Source organism: Didymella exigua, assembly GCF_010094145.1.
Source record: "Didymella exigua CBS 183.55 unplaced genomic scaffold M421scaffold_35, whole genome shotgun sequence".
Taxonomy (NCBI): Eukaryota; Fungi; Ascomycota; class Dothideomycetes; order Pleosporales; family Didymellaceae; genus Didymella; species Didymella exigua.
In genome coordinates, this window is record NW_022984809.1 from 110,769 (window position 1) to 129,064 (window position 18,296).

Sequence of the window (18,296 nt, forward strand, 5' to 3'; positions counted from 1 at the left end):
AGCTTCCGCGCCTGTCGCACGTCAGCACTCGAACCTTCCCAACTCTGAATTTTCGACTCCTCGCTCAAAAGCAAAATACTACGAACAATAACAACGTAAGTACCATCCATCCTGTCTTCATGTTTCTTCACCTCAAACAAAGTACCGTAAGGATAAATTTCCAACAATTAGGCTGAAAATGTGGGTCTAAGCTGACCGAGAAACGGTGTCCGCGGACGGGCGTGCACTTGGCGTGGCGGACTATTTGACTTCGATGTTGTCATTGTCTGTTTGATCACCACAGCTATCTTTATAGGAGGTTGCATCATGATGGGAAAAGCCTCTTGAGTTTCATGCTTTTGGAATCATGGCACGACCGAAGTGGCTAACGTCTTTGACGCAACATGGCGAGAATCCGCCGGCGATGCTAGAATTCAGAAGCTCGGATGGCTTCATCATTGGGACTGTGGCATTGGCTGTGTTCACTGTAAGTCAACCATTCGTGGATGAAGCAATTGCTTGGAAAGCTCTGTCGCACGAAACATGAGCTCATATGTTGTAGGACATGTTTCTCTACGGAGTCGTTGTTCCCGTAATCCCATTTGCTCTGCAGACTCGGAGCCATGTCGGGCATGATCGAGTACAGTATTGGGTCTCTGTCTTGATTGCCATCTATGGAGCCTCGCTTTTGGCGTTTTCCCCACTCTGTGGCTGGCTTGCGGACAGAGGATCTTCTCGAAGATCTCCGCTTTTGCTCGGTTTGCTTGCATTGCTAGGCTCCACAGTTCTTCTTCAGATCGGTAACTCGACAGGCATCTTTGTTGCTGGTAGAGTTCTACAAGGCGCCTCAGCAGCAGTTGTGTACGCGATTTGATCTTCTGAAAATCTTCTGAGCTAACCTCATACAGATGGGTGATTGGTCTCGCTTTGCTGGCTGACACCGTACCCCAAGAAAACCTTGCACAGGCTATGGGATATGTCAGCTTAGGCATGTCGTTGGGTATCCTCATTGCGCCCTTGCTAGGTGGCGTAGTGTTTGACCGGGCTGGCTACGACGCTGTCTTTGGCATGGCATATGGCCTCATCGGACTCGACATCGTCCTTCGACTGCTACTGGTCGAAAAGAAGGTCGCTGCAAGATGGGATCCAGTGTCTGAAGTACAGGCAAATATTGTAGCAGAGCCTCCCAACAACGGACCTTCTCTCGCACGGGACAGAACGGCCGACACCGAGAAAGGCCTCCAGTCCGGAGAATCGGCCATCCCGGATCAGCCCATTGACACACTTAGAGACCGCCGGCGCGACCATTTGCCACCTGTCCTGGCTCTCTTGTACTCCCGTCGACTCCTCGCCGCGCTTTTCTGTGCCCTCATCCAGGCTGCACTGCTCACGTCCTTCGACTCTGTACTCACCATACGCGCCGCCAACCTTTTTGGGTGGACGGCGACTGGAGCTGCACTTCTGTTCCTACCGATCGTCATCCCGAGCTTCCTTGCGCCAGTCTTTGGTTGGTTCAGCGACAATTATGGCGGGAGGTATCTAGTCACCCTCGGCTTTTTCGGCGCATGTCCTCCGCTGATCTGTCTACGCTTCGTCAATGAGAACACGACGAACGACAAAGTCATCCTCTGTGCACTACTTTCACTGACCGGTCTGTTCCTCGCGCTCACATTCCCACCGATCATGGCAGAGATCTCGGTCGTTGCGGAGGCGAAAGAGAAGAGCATGCTTGCAGCTGGCCGCGCTGGGTTCGGACCAGGAGGGGCATATGCACAGGCCTACGGCCTATTCAACATGGCTTTCGCTGGTGGATGCATGGCAGGCCCGTTGTTAGCAGGTTTCATTGTTGAGGACAAAGGGTGGTCGATAATGGCTTTGGTTCTGGGGATCCTCTCGGCTATCACAGCTGTACCGGCATGCCTATGGCTAGGAGGGTGGATAGTAGGGAAGAAGCAGACTAATGAGGGTAACTCCTAATTAAGGTATCACTTCTACTTTGTTATCAAGCATCGATAATGCAAGACTCGTCTACGTGAAACAACTTGTGAAGCGCATCGCTAGCTTATGTATAGTCGATCCTGTCCATCTCTTTCTGCATCTTGGCTTTGCTACTGACAACTTTCCTAGCTACAGACGTCCAGTCCAAGGTGGCCTTACCCGTAACTTGTCGTACTGCTTCCTCGACCAAGACGGGAAGCAGTTATCCGTCCTTCTTTCTGATGAGACCATCGACAATGACCGTAGAAGCTCAGCGGGTTGAATCCCTTCATACACATGATTGGTGTGTAACAGAACACGGAACGGATGCCTGAAGACGCAGTAGCTGCGATTCCGAGCTTAGCATAGTTGGGCGAGCAGGTGACATGGGCATAATCTATCAGAGTCGTGGTGCCCGCTGCGTTACCTTCTAGCACACCTGCAAGCTCGCGGTAGAAGACATCCTTGGAACGACTGTAAGTTACCTGGAGAATTCCAGAATCAGTAAAGCGTAACACACGTCTCTAAGCGCACTGAAATCAACAGTTACCAGGTACTCCAGCAGAGACGCGTTCGCATGGCGTCGCATGAGCAGCTTCTGCCAGCCATGGTGGTGCGTGTCTACAAACCCAGGGCCATGATCTTGTCCGTGCAGTCGACGACTTCCAGTCACCACTTGCTCCAATACTTCTTTCGATCTTCGCAATCTTACCGTCTTCGACCAGGATGTCTTGCCTGGAAGCAACCACATGGCTGTCGGTATCATGAAAAAGGACCGCTCCGTTCTTGATCAGTAGGCTTTTTGTAGGTACCTCCGACATGTTGGTTGCGTGTTGTTGCATGGAGGTGCGCTGCAAATATTTATCTTTCTGCTCTCTTTATGGCTCTATCAGCTCGCACTCAACTAAGTTTCGCCTTCTGGGGTAGAAATATTTAGGTATTACCCTTAGCGGCTTTGCAGGCGATAGCTCATGTCGGCTATCTTTTCAGACGCTCGAAAAGTCAGATTGAGGGTCTTCCGTAAGCTGGTACAACTGATTGTCTTTCTTCCGGCAAGCTCCTACCGATACTCTTTGCACTTTTACAGAAGTGTGGGCGTAAATGTGATCTATTTCTATTCGGTGTTCAGGTCGCGTTTAAGCCCGGCATCTACAGCGCGCGAGGCCGAGGCGACGATGTTCGAGAAGGGTTCTTCTGCCCATAAAAGCATGAATCTTACCCATGCAGAAGCTGTGGAGATTTGACCTTGTCGCTAGGTAGTTCGAGCGCGTCATCCTCGGGGAAGAATCGTCCGCGCATGAAGGCTTGTGAGGATGAGAGTCGAGTCGTGCGCGTGCACTGACTCGGTTCAACGTTGTCATATTGCTCTCAGGGCCAACATGAAGGATGTAAGATATTCTGCTACGCCACGTGAAAGATGCTGTTGCACCTGGCTTCAAAAGAACATAGTAAGCTCTGAAAATACTTAGTACGACGTACCGGTACCGGTAACGCCAAGAACTGCTCACCAGAAATTCTCCACGGACAACACGCGAGGCATCAGCATCAACAACATCATCACCACTTTCAGCGTTGCTTTTGTATCGCCACGACGAACGCAGTCGATATCATGCGCTGCTAGAAAAATGGGAATCACTGAACAGATCGTGCCAGTCAGCGCTTCGATCTGATGCTTATTGACTGTTCAAGACAAAGTTCCAAGGATTGCGCATTTTCGCGCTTCCTTTGCGACATCCGTACCTCAGATCATTTCCATCGTATTTGAAATGACCTCCTCGTCCTGAAGCGCCACACGAAGGTCTACCTGACGGACTCAACCGACGACACGCATACGGCGCCTTAACAACACGTCCTTCGTCACAACATCCAGAGTCGACGACACCGCTCCAGCCCTGTATATCCACATGTGGTCCTGCCGACCACGCTACTGGCGCTTCCCGCTGCACAGATCGACCGGTATGATGACGGTACGGGGTGTCTTCTGTACATCCAGCTCGGGCCTATTTAGCTGAGCTGGATGCATGTTTGCCTCGAAACGCCTCCCTCATATTGATGCACGGTTCTAGACTTCAAGTTATGCTAGTAAGACCCTGACACTGGTATCATTACAGGTGCATGCGCTTCCTGCGGTGGGTTCCGCAATGTCGGTCACAGAGCTCGCGGTTAGACGAAACCCAATCCGGATTGCAATATGCATCTGCTGAGGGTCTTGCGGTAAACACCATTGGGATACATCAGCTCCTCCTTGGCTCCCAGCTCTCGGTCCTATGATGGACATCATGAAGTGCTGGCGAGTAGGCTTCGGACTGTCGCCAGCAGGGTGAAGCGAGCTCGACAGGGCATCATGAGGGTGCCAAAAGCAAAGATTCCAATATCATTTCTACTTTGAAGGCGTCTGTTGATAATAGGTAATATATACCCTCAGTGATAATGATACGAGCATGGGTGCCATCCCGGCGTACTGGTTTCGGGCCTGTAGCCACGTTCGACCTACAGTGCAGCATCTTTTCTGCAATCATAAGGAAATATCACCTTGAAGCTCGCCATACAACGGAGAAATGGTTCTATCCTCCCAAGGCTTCGGTCGAGCTAGCACCATGCATGGTGAGATGAACCACGTTGTGACCCCATGTCTGTCATCATTCGAGAGTAATATTACTAGCGTACGTGCGGGTGTGGTGCACTAGCCGTTTCAATGTGCGCCAAGGACGCAAATCGATGTCGCCATTTCATGGCACAATTGCGACCTCTGAACCCTCGCCCCGCGCTTGCGGCAGCAGAAACTAGCAAAACCGTGTGGATACCTGTCTACCGTGTGGATACCTGTCTACTGCGATTGTTCGTTTGTGCCATCTCTGCAAAATATGGGAAATCGTAAAATCAGGACTGAAGTTTGTATGATTGACCTTTTCTCCAACTTTCAGGTACGGATTGAAGATGCAACCCGACACAACTAGCCAACCAATCTTCTCGGATCCTGCATGCGGTCTATCGACGCCCACCAAGACCATCTCGGTTGTCAATTCAGCCCAGATTTCACAAGCTCAACGCCGTGCCGAGCCCAGGCTTCCAAATGTCTTGTACTCTCTTGCCCTCCGCCACAATTTCTTGTACTATCGGAGCACGTCATCGCCTTCTGCGAGATGTGATTGAACGGAGATCCTTGCGCTGGGCTCGTCTCCCACGCCAAGTCATAGAGGGCCGCTCCTTTGAGCGCCGACTTCTTGGACATCGAACCATAGCGTATGAGGCGTTATCCTCCGGCGTGGATCTGGAACCTTGCAGTCTCTTCTGACAGGTATATCTGAGATCTCCACGGCATCTACGGGCTGTCGGGTCTTGTTCTATGACTGTAGTATAAGGGTACCACAGTCCTCGCTCAGTGCCATAAACAACATATCTGGACAAGCCAAGCAGCAAAAAGGATTGTTCCAATCTTCTCAACTACACGCTGGTACACGTGTAGTCTTGTGACTTCGCCTTATCACAATCAAGCAGCTCACAAGAAACCTCGTCGCTGCCACGCAACAGCAACTACATCGCCAGCATGGTTTCAGCCGCGCGAGGCGTGGCCAAGGTCCTGGGGATCAACGTCGACTACCGCAGGGAGGCCAACCCTCTGGAGAACTCGAGCGCACTGTCGGTGTCATCAGTCGACACCTATGTGGAGCGCGAGCCTACCGTTGCTGAGTGGCTCTCCAAATTCGCACCATCATTCACAGCAACCAAACGCTACCTCCGCAGCTTGTTCCCGTTCCTGGATTGGATCTTCCACTACAACCTCACATGGCTTTTTGGCGATGTTATTGCTGGTGTCACCGTTGGCTTCGTAGTCATTCCCCAGGGCATGGCCTACGCTCTACTGGCGCAACTACCAGCTGAGTACGGTCTCTACACCAGCTTCGTTGGTTTCATCCTTTACTGGGCATTCGCAACATCCAAGGACATCACCATCGGCACTGTGGCTGTGATGTCTACCATCGTCGGTAACATTGTTGTCAAGGTACGAAAGAATCATCCTGAGATGACACCCCCCGATATCGCGAGAGCTCTATCCGTCATTGCTGGCGCCGTGCTGCTCTTCATCGGTCTTACCCGCCTCGGCCGCATCGTGGAATTAATCCCTTTGGTCGCCATCACCTCTTTCATGACCGGTGCTGCTATCAGTATTGGAGCAGGTCAGGTACCAGCCCTCATGGGAATCACTGGCGTTGCCACCCGTGGCCCAACCTACCTTGTCATCATCGATACGCTCAAAGGCCTCCCACGAACAAAATTGGACGCGGCTATGGGTCTGAGTGCTCTTGCCATGCTCTACATAATCCGTTCGTTCTGCAATTTCATGGCGAAGAAGCAGCCGAACAGGAAGAAGATGTGGTTTTTCGTAAGCCGAAATGATTGTCCGATCGTACGCTCACTGACAACCTCCAGATCAACACTCTTCGCATGGCTTTTGTCATTCTCCTGTACATCATGATCAGTTACGTCTCCAACCGCCACGTCAAGGATGCAAAGAACGCCAAGTTCAGGCTTCTGGGCAAGGTTCCTCGTGGTTTCCAACATGCTGGTGTACCGAAGCTGAATCCTGAGCTCCTTTCTGCTATCGCTCCTGACATCCCTGTCACAATCATCGTACTGATCCTCGAACACATCGCTATCTCAAAGTCCTTCGGTCGCATCAATAATTACGTCATCAATCCATCGCAGGAGCTTGTGGCCGTCGGTTTCACGAACGTTATTGGGCCCTTCCTGGGTGCGTACCCTGCGACCGGATCCTTCTCGCGCACTGCTATCAAGTCCAAGGCTGGTGTTCGCACACCTTTGGCTGGTATCTTCACTGCCATCATCGTTCTCCTGGCTTTGTACGCCTTGACAGCCATGTTCTTTTATATTCCTATGGCAACTTTATCGGCCATCATCATTCACGCTGTGGGCGATCTCATTACACCGCCCAATGTTGTGTATCAGTTCTGGGAGACTTCGCCCCTCGAGGTAGTCATCTTTTTTGCCGGCGTGTTCGTGACAATTTTTACGAACATTGAAAATGGTATCTACGCTACTATTGCAGCTTCTTTCGCCCTGCTGCTTTGGCGCCAGCTCTTCACCCATGGACAGGTCTTGGGCAAGGTCCGCGTTTACCGCGCAACTCCAGACTCATTCACTCGCAAGGCAGATGGTGCTTTTGCTCCAGGTGTTGCGCACTCTTCCCGCGAGGCTTTCATTCCTATCAACAGGCAGGACGGTTCGAATCCGAACATTGATATCGAGTCCCCCTACCCCGGTGTCCTTATCTTCCGCTTCAGTGAGGGCTATACGTACCTGAATCAGCAGGGATATATGGATGAACTGGTCCACCACGCTCAGGCCATTGCCAGGCCAACAGCACTTGATCGGTACGCCAAGTTGGGGGACCGCCCCTGGAACGACCCCGGCCCACGACGTGGCCAGCAGGTCAATGTAGACGACAACCGCCCCATCCTCCGCGCCATTATCTTGGATTTTAGCGCCGTCAATAACGTCGATGTCACCTCGGTTCAGGGCCTCATTGATGTTCGTGCCCAGCTTGACCGCTATGCCGCTCCCGAGAGCGTTGAGTGGCATTTCGCATCGATCAACAGTCGCTGGACTAAGCGTGCTTTGACCACTGCTGGCTTCGGCTACATCAGCCGTGAGCGCTTTGCATCTCGTCAACACTGGAATCCAGTGTACAGCTACGCCCCTCTGGAGACATCCAACCAGAAGACCGGAGACGTCGAGGCGCAAGACGAAATTAAGGCCGTTGGTGGACAGAACGGTTTCAACGGCAAGGTCTCCACAGTCCATGGATCGAATAGGCCGTTCTTCCACATTGACGTACCGGCTGCGGTTGAGAGTGCGATCTCGGGCATTGAGCAGAAGTTGGCACATGTGAGCCTTGATGGTTCCGAGAAGAACCTCGGTCACACAGAGCTTTCGACCAAGCAGTTGTAGAATCCCGCTCGAGCTGCGGTAGCTGTTTTCTATAGATTGATTTCTTCGTACACTATACCACCACGATTTGTGATTCATTCAGCTTGACTCTATGCTTCATCCTATGCCTCCTGTATATCGAGTGCGAGTCGAACACTGAAAATCTCCCTAAGCCACACAAGGAAGAGCCGCTGATCAGATATACTCACTACCAAGACGGTTGAGAACGCTAATCTGAGCTTGGAAGTCATGCCACGACCATAGCTGTCTCCAGGATCTGGTTGTTGCAGCTGATCTGCTGTGTACTGCATGCAGACTAGTGTGACAGGGGTCGCCCAAGGCCCAGATTTCGCCAACCAACCACAAAGTCACCTACAGAATCGACCAACCTTCGCACACGCGCCATCTTATGCTGCTTATCGCTGACTCTGTTAGATCTGACGAATATAATCGTTTCTGCCCTCGTGTCTTTGCTCGTGGTGTACCTTATTAGATCACTTCCCCGCAGTCCGCGGCCGTTCGCTATCGCAGCTTCAGCCCTCTGATCGATTTCGCATGTCTTTTCGAAGGATGCAGACTGATCCCCAGTTCTCAAAACCCAGGCTAGCCCTCAGCAGCCAATTTGTCCTCACATCATCAAGCCTGCAAGCCATACAATCGACACCTTCCGCTTCCATTGCGACAAATATTCACAAACCAGGATGCACGAGCTTCCAGACGATATCTTAGTTACCATATTCACCAGCCGCGACATTGAAACCCTTCTCAAGCTACGGTTCAGTTGCACATCGTTCTGTGCCGTCGTGCAAGCATGCATCAAGACCATCGCACCTTCCCCCGCGCGCAACACCTTCCCAAATTGCGAGCTACTTCTCTCACCGCCCAAGAGCGGATACAGTGTGCGTTGGCTACGTGACCTCATTCCCGCTCAACTAGCCAGCATCACTCTTGACAAAGACAAGCTCCGCCGCTGCCCTTACGTCAACTCGGGTTTCCTCTACGGCATTCCCAGCGAGAACGACTGCACAGAAGCGACGTATTGGCGGCAACGACTGACGAACGGATGGCGCATCTTGCAGTCATTTCAGTTAACCTCGGCCAGAGTCTACTCGAGCTTCGATGGTAGTTGCAAGAGGCCGAATGCTTTCAGGAAAGTCAGTGGCGGTGTACGGACTAGTCGCATCTGGCAAGCCGTCTCGTGTCAATATGTCGGCTGTACAGAACATGGCATGAAGCATGTGTTTAAATCGAAAAGCCGCCGCGACTCTCATGATAGCCGCAATGAGGAGCAAAACTCCAAAGATCCCATTCCAGAAATTCGTCGCAAAGAAGCGCTCATTCTCAAGAGACGCTTAGCGCAGATGAAGTCAATGTCAGATCAGGATCTACTTGACTACGTATATCTCTGGCGCATGCTACTCCACGTCTCCCGACCCTACAGTAAGCCCGGAACGACAGTCTGCGACTTCACACAAGGCTGGGGCCTGTCAACTTCCATACCAAGCCCGAGCTGGCCAACCATAATCTCCGACATAGCGCAAGGCTGCTCATGGCTCAATTGGTTTATTCTGCACACCGGCACCGCGCCCTTCCTCACACAGTGGTCTCTCTCCTCGCAGTCAGTTTATACTGCCAACAACCTTCCGTAATGCCATTTGGCGCGCATGGAGCTCCCGCAGCACACACCAGATTGAGATCGAACGCGAATACATCTCAAAATTTGAGTTTGCGCTGCGCAAACGCTGTCTCACCTCTGAAAGTTCTAAGCGTCTCGAGGCTGGAATCGCGCGAGGCATGACCATCAACACAATCAGCCTTGACTGTATACCGTGGATATACGATCAGCATCACCGAATACCAAGGCCGCCGTCAGATTTTCCATGATACAATGCCAATGATACGGTGTGGCTGCAAGGCGAATCGGGAATTACGTGTACGCCTGGAATGAACTGAAGTGACCCGGGAGCACTAAGGGGAGATTTAAACGTGTACAGAGGCAATGATGAGAGCGGCCATGGGCCACTAGCAGAAGTACCATACCTTGTCTACCTAGGCACCGAAGACGCAGCAAAATTGTGGCCCGGAAGTCAAGGAGAGGGAACCGAACTGGCATTTTGAATGAAGACATAGCGGCCTACGGATTCCCGAAAGGCTGTACACCCGACACAGATGTGTACTCTATGATCGCGCCACGAATTTAATCCGCCCTGAGAAGAACCACGAGCCATTCAGCAACCTCCTCCATCGCCGCCGCCACCGCCTCCTCCTCCTCCTCCTCCATCTCCCCCACTGCTACACCCACCATCTCCGCCACTGTATCCACCACCGCCGCCACTATAGCCACTGTAGCCACTGTAGCCACTGTAGCCGCCGCCGCTAGACCTTACAGCTGACTTTGGTGGATCAACGCGAACGTACTTTGGCGTAAAGTTCTCCTGCCTATCAATTTTTTCCGTGGAACTGCCGGCAGCGCGAGGCGTCTTGATTGCGACAGAGGAGCTCGCAGGCGAGGGAGGCGATAACACGGAAACAGGACTGGGACCGACAGGTACGGATGTCTGGGAGGGCGTGGGCTTCGTGCCGAAGCAAAGGAAGCGCATTGTTGTCTTTGATGTATTTGACCGATTGGCAAATAGTTGGGGATTGAGATGCGGAGGATGGGTTACAGTTGCTCTGCTCAAGGATAGAGATGTGGAGTGGGATGGACACTGCACTACACCACGAGGACATCTTATATACACATATATTTATTCTACAGCCTGATGCTTTCGGTGTAGCCTTCGGACATTAGGCTGCTACGAGGCGAAATTGTCCACTGCGGTGACTTGCTGCGGTGACTGAAATGGGAAGGACTGTGGCTGTAAGGCTACGGCTAGGCCGAAAGAGGCTGCATTAGACGAAACCCGCGATACAGCCGCTCAAGTGGATGTACCGTATTTGTACAATATCTGGAAGACGATAGAGATGCTGTGATCATGCGGGAGCTGTTCGCTTGTAGTGTCCTATTCTTGCTACGCTTTGTCGGTATGGTTGCACATCGGGAGAGGTAGGCAGACATATACCCATGCTCCCCACGAGGGTGCGATCCCAAGGTCAAAGTCAGCCTCGTCTGTAAGGTCAACAGTTGACAATCCGGCAGAGGCAAAATGGGGTTGCCTAGATACGTTAGTTGGATACTGAACAGATTTGATATCGCCTTGATTTCTCCCAACCGAGTGAAACGATCAGATAAAGCAAAGAGCGTCACCAGGTCAGCATATACGGCCCATAGCGTTTACCTCAGAGGTGTTGGGTGTTTGTCGCGAAACCTATCGCCCTGTTGTTGCTCCCTCTTCTGAAATTGTCAAAGATATATGAGCACTTTCAGAGGACGCCCGGCTGTAGTCGTAGTCTCCTACTGAGATCTTGTGCTGACAGCGCCCAGGAGCCTTGGGAATCTTCGAGTACTTGGAATAAGCAGCCATTCGCCATACTGGAGAGAAGGAGCCCGAAGAAAGTAGGACACAGCTAAGTATTTGCGGGGTGATTTATTACTCTGGACCGTCCTGCCAGAACTTTGACAGCAACGTACTTACTGTAGAACTGCATATGTCGAATGCAATTCGTCACTATTAGACAACGTGATAATGCCACCCAGAGTGACATGAAAGAAATTCCCACTGCAATGTGTAATTGTTGCTAGCACAACGCATCATGATCTGCACCAAGTGGCGATTCATTCCATATCCCTGAAGGAGAACCTGTCATGATTCCATGGATCTGAATATTGTCCGAGCGCTGCAGAGCATCCTTATGTCGAAACACAATTATGCTGCCCACTGCTGTAGACTGCTTCACGAAGTTCGCTGACGCAAAGCGAAGAACAAAATATGCAGTCGAGGCACAAGAAGGTGCCTCTCACGCGGATCGACCATGACACTTCTGGCGTAAGACACCGAGGAGAACTCAGCTGCCCCAGCTCACCTTTTTGACCTTAATCTCCAGGTGCGCGTCCTCAGCCATGTGTATTTTCCCCATTGATGCGATGGATCGAGTAAGCCCCTTGCATGTTGAGGATCGAAGGGAAGTGAGGCGAAAGACTTTTCTTAGTATCATTGATCGAGTGAGGCAGTGAAACTTGACCAAAGTCACTTCGCTACACGCGTCGCGTCTAAAGCCGTGAGTCCGAATTCGAGAGGGTGCCTTCTTTGTTTCTTTGTTCGTAGCCCCGCGTGGTTACCCTCGTGGCAAACGCATAGCTCTTACACGTGGCGTGTGACCCTTGAGTTGAATTTAAGATTGGTAACCGGCAGGTGCGGCCCGGGGTGTTGATCACCGGGTACCTGCATATTGATGTCTGAACAAAGAGAAGATTTGTTGACCCCCATGGCGTGTCTGTTTCGAAGCCCAACGGGACGGGAAGGAAAGCGAGTCCTGTGTGTCAGGCTAAAAGCTTCGAGCGAGGCATTGTTGAGGCTCGTCCACGACGCATATCGCAGGTCTGAATTTGCGACTCAGTAGTGTTTATCGATGCGAACCCAGTGTCAGTCGCGCGTTTGCTCCTGGAGTGGCAAACGCAGGGTCCTCATTTGTTTTGTCTTGACGATTTTCCTTTCTTCCGAGGGTTCTGAGATTCGTTAGTAGCCGGCAAGTGGGGCATTGGGTATGAGGTCGCGGGTACCTGCATGTCAAAACTGCCGCGGTGGCAAATAATGGAAGGTGAAACGCCAGGGCAAGGGATGTCGTGGTCTTGGGTGGGTGGCGATGAAACTTAACCGATGTGTGTTCCATGACATCCTTGACAATGAGAACGTCAAAGTGGCTATCAGACGTAAGCGCCGCCTCATACGAATGCTGTGGGGCATGAAGTCATGAACCATTGAGCTGCAGTCCGTCGACAGGAGACTATTAATGTTCTGTGATGCTGAGAGGGCTGAACGCCAAACTCTAAAGTTGAGTTCGTTGGGGACGGAAATTGGGATATGGGGCCGAACCGTCCAAACCCTTCAACCTCGCCAGGCAATTGCGAAACCATGCTTCAAAAGCGTTCTTGAGAAAGCAAGTATGACGAGACAAAACGGAAGCAATATTGTTGGCAATGAAGTCTTGATGACAAGTGGCACGGTGGTGTACTGCGTATGCAACAGATGCCCATGAACACCAATTAGGTCTGGACGGAAACCTTACGCCATGATACGTTGCGGCGCTGTCACTATCGATACTGCGAGCCTGGAGAGCTGAGGCTAGATCCGAGCAGCCGTTACTGGAGCCGCTCAGGAATTTCGATCAATAGTGCAGAAAGTACTACAAGCTCTGCGGAGACATCACTTGCAAGTCCCATGGCTGGTCTACTGTTGGGACCGACCCATAAAGTCTTTGTCGGTTCAGCAGCTGGTCAATTGGCATACGAAGCTCTTATATACTAATTTCAGTGAGGTTTGACATTTGCGTTGTTACGACAGTCGTTGCTCACCGCCAGACCCATCTGGTTTGTTTGTTTTGACAGATGAGCGGTGGGCGTAGCGTCGTAAGTGGATTCAAACGTCTCGGCAACCGTTCAGTTGCCGTTCACCGCTGGATTCCACTGTTTGTTTTGACGAACGAGCGATGTTGACACGTTCGCGACTCGTACACCGCGCGTTGACTAGCACCAAGTGGGCTCTACACATGGGCGGAGAACCGCTGGTTTGGTCGAGGTCCACTTTCGCGATGTAGTTTTTACAGTTGTGCGCTGGCAGAGGATTCGCCGTTCAGGATCGAAGACAGTACCCGGCTTGACTGGTCCGGAGGCACGGCTTGTTATTCCCGTGATTTCAAAGAGCCTTCGCTCTGTGTGTTGTGCAGATACACCGTCTGCTTTACCGCTGCAAAGCTTCGAAACTTGCGTCAAGTCCAACTGTATTGAGGTCTTGCGCCGCAAACCATCTGGATGGCTGAGAGCCGTCGGTGAAAGTAAGGCCATCCTGGTGTATGGGGCAGACAGTCCTCTCCACGTGAGGCCATGGATCGTGCGGCATGTTACTTCCACAGTCTTTCGCGCCTGATTACCTACCGGAAAGGGTCAAATTATCAAACTTGGATAGATCGTGGTCATTGTTCCAAAATATCGGGTCAGCTGCCCTGTGCGAGACATTCTGGGCATGGAACATGCGAACGGATCAACGTTGCTGCATGGTGAGACCGGGGTTCCTGTGAATCAGACGAGCCGTAACTTTCACAAATCATTCCTCGAAAATGTGGATACGCATCGGCAATAATGAGTGGACGAGGCTTGGCCATATCTGCAGCCCGCAGTGGAGTTGATCGTCGGCGCTGCCAACGCTGCAGAGTGCGGATCAAGACAGCAAGCGACTGGACTGTGACAGGGTGGTGACTTGCTCCTTCATACAGCCGACAACCGACAGGCGTAGTGAAATCCTAACAAGCGTTAGTTCACGTAATGTATGGCATCGACTAGGATGGTGGGAGTAACGTGATTCCACGTTCGCTTCAAACCTCGACTCACCGAGGCTGTTTGCCGCCGGCGATACCTGACAAACGTCGGAACAGTCTGAGCGTCGCCGCACAACAGCAAACAAAGACCCTGATCCTGGATACGTAGTGATCAGCATAACCCAGTGGCAGCAGAAGCGATATGAAAGATTCCGACGATGCGTTCGCGGCCTGATGAAGCCAACATGGTACCGGGGATTCGGACAGCGACGGCCTTGCGGTTCGACGCTATTCGGACCTACACTTTTCGAGGTTGCACCGGTCTCAGGAGAACAGAAACGGTTTCTGGGCGGCTCACGGAAGTAACGCCTTGATTCGTGGAGGTATGAGTCCTGCATACGATGTGGCTCTTGCGGCGGCGGATTTCCAAAGCTTGCTGGACACTTGGCCTGAGCTTTGCGCTTGTCCGTCTCCCCGAGCACGCATGGGGCGCACTGCGCAAAGGGATGAGCAAGTCATTTCTCCAGCACACGAATGCCATCGCGTGCACAGATTTTCCCTCCGGGCTCCGCGCACCCTGCACAGGGCTGCACAGGGCCAAGTGAGCCGCAGAATTTTCAGCTCTCATCTCGAGTCGTTTCCGAACTCTCCGCTGTGTTCAAAGAAAGAGTTTCTGTACGCGGCTGTCCTTTCTTTGTCTGTCTATTCGTGTTTCGCAAGGGCTGCATAAGTTTAGCTCAGACCGGGGAGGGGGCTGAGCGCCGTCCTTTCTTCTGACTGTTGGTGACTCAACGCAGTTAGACGACTCATGTGATATCGCGTTGGCGCGTTTGGGCACTTTGGGCATACTTTGTGCACTCGAGACGCGTCCCTCGCGTCCGTTAGTCTCGAGAAACGATTGGCCGGAATTATGCGATCCTCCTACCCTAGCCCCTGTCACCAACGCTGGCACGGCTGGGCATGGTAGGCCCTCCGCTGGCCTCTGCACTTGGCCTCTGCAGGCCTCCGCCCGAGGAGAAAATCTATATATGAGAACCTGCACTCACCCATAGTGTGCCTGCTATCACCTGTTTTCATACTAACCAACAGTCGTTGCCTAAGGCCTTTGATCATTTGGGTTGCTTGATTCGATATCTCTCAACTCTGTTGCCTACTCTAGACCATTGTAACTACTCGACGACCACCCATTCCGAGTACTTGGCATCGACTATAACGACTTCCTCATCTACGACCATCAACGCACATACATCCACCATGTTCGGATCACGATCGAGAAAAGAGAGCGTGTCTCAGGGCCGCTCGAGGAAGGAGAGCGTTTCAAAGCACAGGACAAGCACCTCCAAGCACACAAAACAGCCGTCCTTCAGCCAATCGTCGAGGAAAGTAGAGAAGCTGGTCCAGCAGGCTCGACCGGTTTCCCAGGCTCCCTCGTCGAATGCCACGTCGCCGTCATTGGGCAGGTGAGCACACAGCTACTCGAAATCGAGAAGCATCACTAACAGATCATTAGCACCATCATCACAGTGTGCGTCGGCGCCGAGCAGCGTCTCTTTGCAGCACACGAGGACGTCCTGTCTCACTCACCCTACTTCCAGGCTGCATGCAGCGGTCAATTCTACCAATCCTCCAACAAGCGTATCGATCTCGCTGACGAGGAGCCCGAAGTCTTCTCCTCGATCCTTGAGTACCTCTACAAGGGCGACTACTACCCTCGCCTTGAGTTCAACAAGAAGCGCAACACCTGGACCCTTGAGGATGGTGGTAACGACAACGGTGCCAACGAGGCCGTGATCTACTCGCCCGCAGGGCCCATCCTGAAGGACACAGTGATCTACTGCCAGGCCGAGAAGTACGGACTGCAAGAGCTGAAGAAGCTGGCTCTTCGCAAGCAGGGTCTGCAGTCTGGCATCCAGTGCTCGACCATCCTGACATCTGCTCGTTATGCCTACGCCAACACACCTGACAACGACTCCAAGCTTCGTGCGCACTACCTTGCACTCATCATCCGTGCGCGCAATACATTCAAGCGCAGCGGCACGATGCAGAACGAGATGGAAAACGGCGGTAAGCTGTTCTTCGACTTGTTCGTTGCCATGGTAAACCACATGGATGACCTTGGTCTGTCCGCAAAGTCGCCACGCTAGGCTCCACCCCTATTCCTCGGAACAACTCGGGTCACGAGCCTCATCACACTCGGGCCTCAACCCCATCACCTCTCATCTCCGGTCTGCTTCATGTACTCGGCGTTGGACATTCTACTCCTTTTCTTCCGGCTTCCCGTCGTCGCCGATATGACTAGTGTCATGGCACGTGCGCATCCCGTCTCACCACTGCTACGGCTCTGACTCACGGTCTCCCCCGGCTTGGCCCGTTCGTTATTCTTGGCTCCTTCATCTCGCATCTCGTCTTTGCCTACCTCCTAATGATCCGTGTTACGACACACGTATACCCACGACGGACGCTTTGTTCACCGTCGCAAACCAGTACCCTTCTTGTACACTATGCTTACCCTTGTTGGCCTCGCGGTCATCGGACTTGGTTCTGCTTTTGGTTTCTGTTTTCTGTCTTTCTGATTCATGCACGGCGTTCAGGCTCGAAGATACCATTCTGGCACTCATTCGGCCTCCCTATTGTAACATTAGACTTTCATCTCTCGCTTGCTTTTTGTCTTTCGCGCTATCATCATACCCTTGGTTACAGATTGTTATGGTCGACAGACCCACTCAGGTTATCGGACTACCTTTTGCAGCATTACTACTGCTACTGGCGGAATTGAAACACGCGCCTATGGCGCGGCAGCTTTCGAGCTGTCGTCTTCTCTTCACTGCGTTGTTTCAAGCATTGTTTCTTGTATCAGACTGTACTCTCTGCTTCGGCTGGTCCAAATTGTAGCACCTGGGTTACCTGGTTTGTGGATGGGTCTATCGACCTTTCCTTGATGATAGTATTTATTACAGTGACGTCAAAATTGGAGCAGAGCTATTTATCTCAATCATCTTCCCCTGGCAATTCTTCATTGTGACCACCGTTCATCTCCATGCAACACTGCCTCAAGGGTCTTTGTTCCCTCTCCATCTTACCCGAGCCAAGAATATGCAGACGTTGTCGCATCCATCGTCGCAACGCAGAGCACAGCCTCATTCGAACGCAGTGAAGATGCTCCTCTTGGCTGATCTCATCGGACGGTTAGTCGGCACGCAACCACTCACACCACGACCAAAATCAAGACCATCAAGTATATGAATAATCAGCACTGCCAATTGAGGTAAACCATACGCACATCTACCACATAAGGCTGCTTCCGAATTAACAGCCACGTTGTACATTTCACCCCTGCCATGAAATTCAACTCTCCATCTTCCCAATTTGCCGCTCCCAGAGCAACAATGATCGAGCGCCCACCCCCGCACTCCATTCAAGCCATCAGCGGAAAGCGCGCAGGCGGCAAAAAAGTGCCCAAGAAGTATCGAAAGTACCACAAGAAGACGACCAACGACAAGAAGACTGGCGGGCACATCGCCTCCAGAGTCGTGCAATACATCATTAGAGCTGTGACACAGGCTATGCCATAGTGCGCGGTGGGTGCAGCCAGATTAGTTGTGCTCGAATGAGTCAGGTAACCGCAAGATGCAAGCCTGTGACAAGCAAGCTGTGCAGTGCTGAGATTCCGACTGCCGGTTCAGTAGACACCGCAGCCTGTAACGTGTTCTATCAGTAAGCTGCGCATATCAGTATCCTGCGCACCCCACCAAAACGCGCTCAACGCGTCTTATCTCATCAACTATGACACCACATCAACTACCCGTACAAAGTTCAAAAGAAGGCAGGTTAAGCCTTGCTATTGCTTCTTTTCAAAATAATCCTTATCAATCTAAACGTTGCCTTGCTGCAGCCTACGATGTTCCAGAATCAACACTGCGGACGCGTCTTAAGGGTATCTGTCCTAAACACGAGACAACATCAGTCAACCAAAAGCTCAG

At 52.0% G+C, this 18,296-nt stretch overlaps 5 protein-coding genes across 5 annotated transcripts; 4 read left to right on the top strand and 1 right to left on the bottom strand.

The window, feature by feature from the left end:
- The first annotated feature begins 38 nt into the window (after window positions 1-38).
- M421DRAFT_424427 (MFS general substrate transporter) lies at window positions 39-1,980 on the top strand. Its single transcript, XM_033593749.1, has 3 exons — window positions 39-466; window positions 542-840; window positions 888-1,980. Exons 1-3 carry the CDS (start codon window positions 347-349, stop codon window positions 1,954-1,956), a joined length of 1,488 nt encoding a protein of 495 aa, XP_033445044.1. The 5' UTR covers window positions 39-346; the 3' UTR covers window positions 1,957-1,980.
- Window positions 1,981-5,235: 3,255 nt separating this feature from the next.
- On the top strand, window positions 5,236-8,130 carry M421DRAFT_270940 (sulfate permease 2). The gene is made up of 2 exons (XM_033588795.1): window positions 5,236-6,340; window positions 6,388-8,130. Exons 1-2 carry the CDS (start codon window positions 5,504-5,506, stop codon window positions 7,924-7,926), a joined length of 2,376 nt encoding a protein of 791 aa, XP_033445045.1. The 5' UTR covers window positions 5,236-5,503; the 3' UTR covers window positions 7,927-8,130.
- Window positions 8,131-8,606: 476 nt separating this feature from the next.
- On the top strand, window positions 8,607-9,554 carry M421DRAFT_8447 (uncharacterized protein; the record flags this gene model as incomplete). Its single annotated transcript, XM_033597567.1, has 1 exon — window positions 8,607-9,554. One exon carries the CDS (start codon window positions 8,607-8,609, stop codon window positions 9,552-9,554), a length of 948 nt encoding a protein of 315 aa, XP_033445046.1.
- A 219-nt stretch (window positions 9,555-9,773) lies between these two features.
- Window positions 9,774-10,633, bottom strand: M421DRAFT_424429 (uncharacterized protein). Its single transcript, XM_033593750.1, has one exon. The coding sequence runs from the start codon at window positions 10,503-10,505 to the stop codon at window positions 10,134-10,136; it is 372 nt and encodes a 123-aa protein (XP_033445047.1). The 5' UTR covers window positions 10,506-10,633; the 3' UTR covers window positions 9,774-10,133.
- Window positions 10,634-15,597: 4,964 nt separating this feature from the next.
- On the top strand, window positions 15,598-16,433 carry M421DRAFT_46614 (uncharacterized protein; the record flags this gene model as incomplete). Its single annotated transcript, XM_033594699.1, has 2 exons — window positions 15,598-15,776; window positions 15,827-16,433. Coding segments are annotated over 2 exons (786 nt in total), but the record flags the coding sequence as incomplete, so codon positions are not given.
- Between the last annotated feature and the right edge of the window lie 1,863 nt (window positions 16,434-18,296).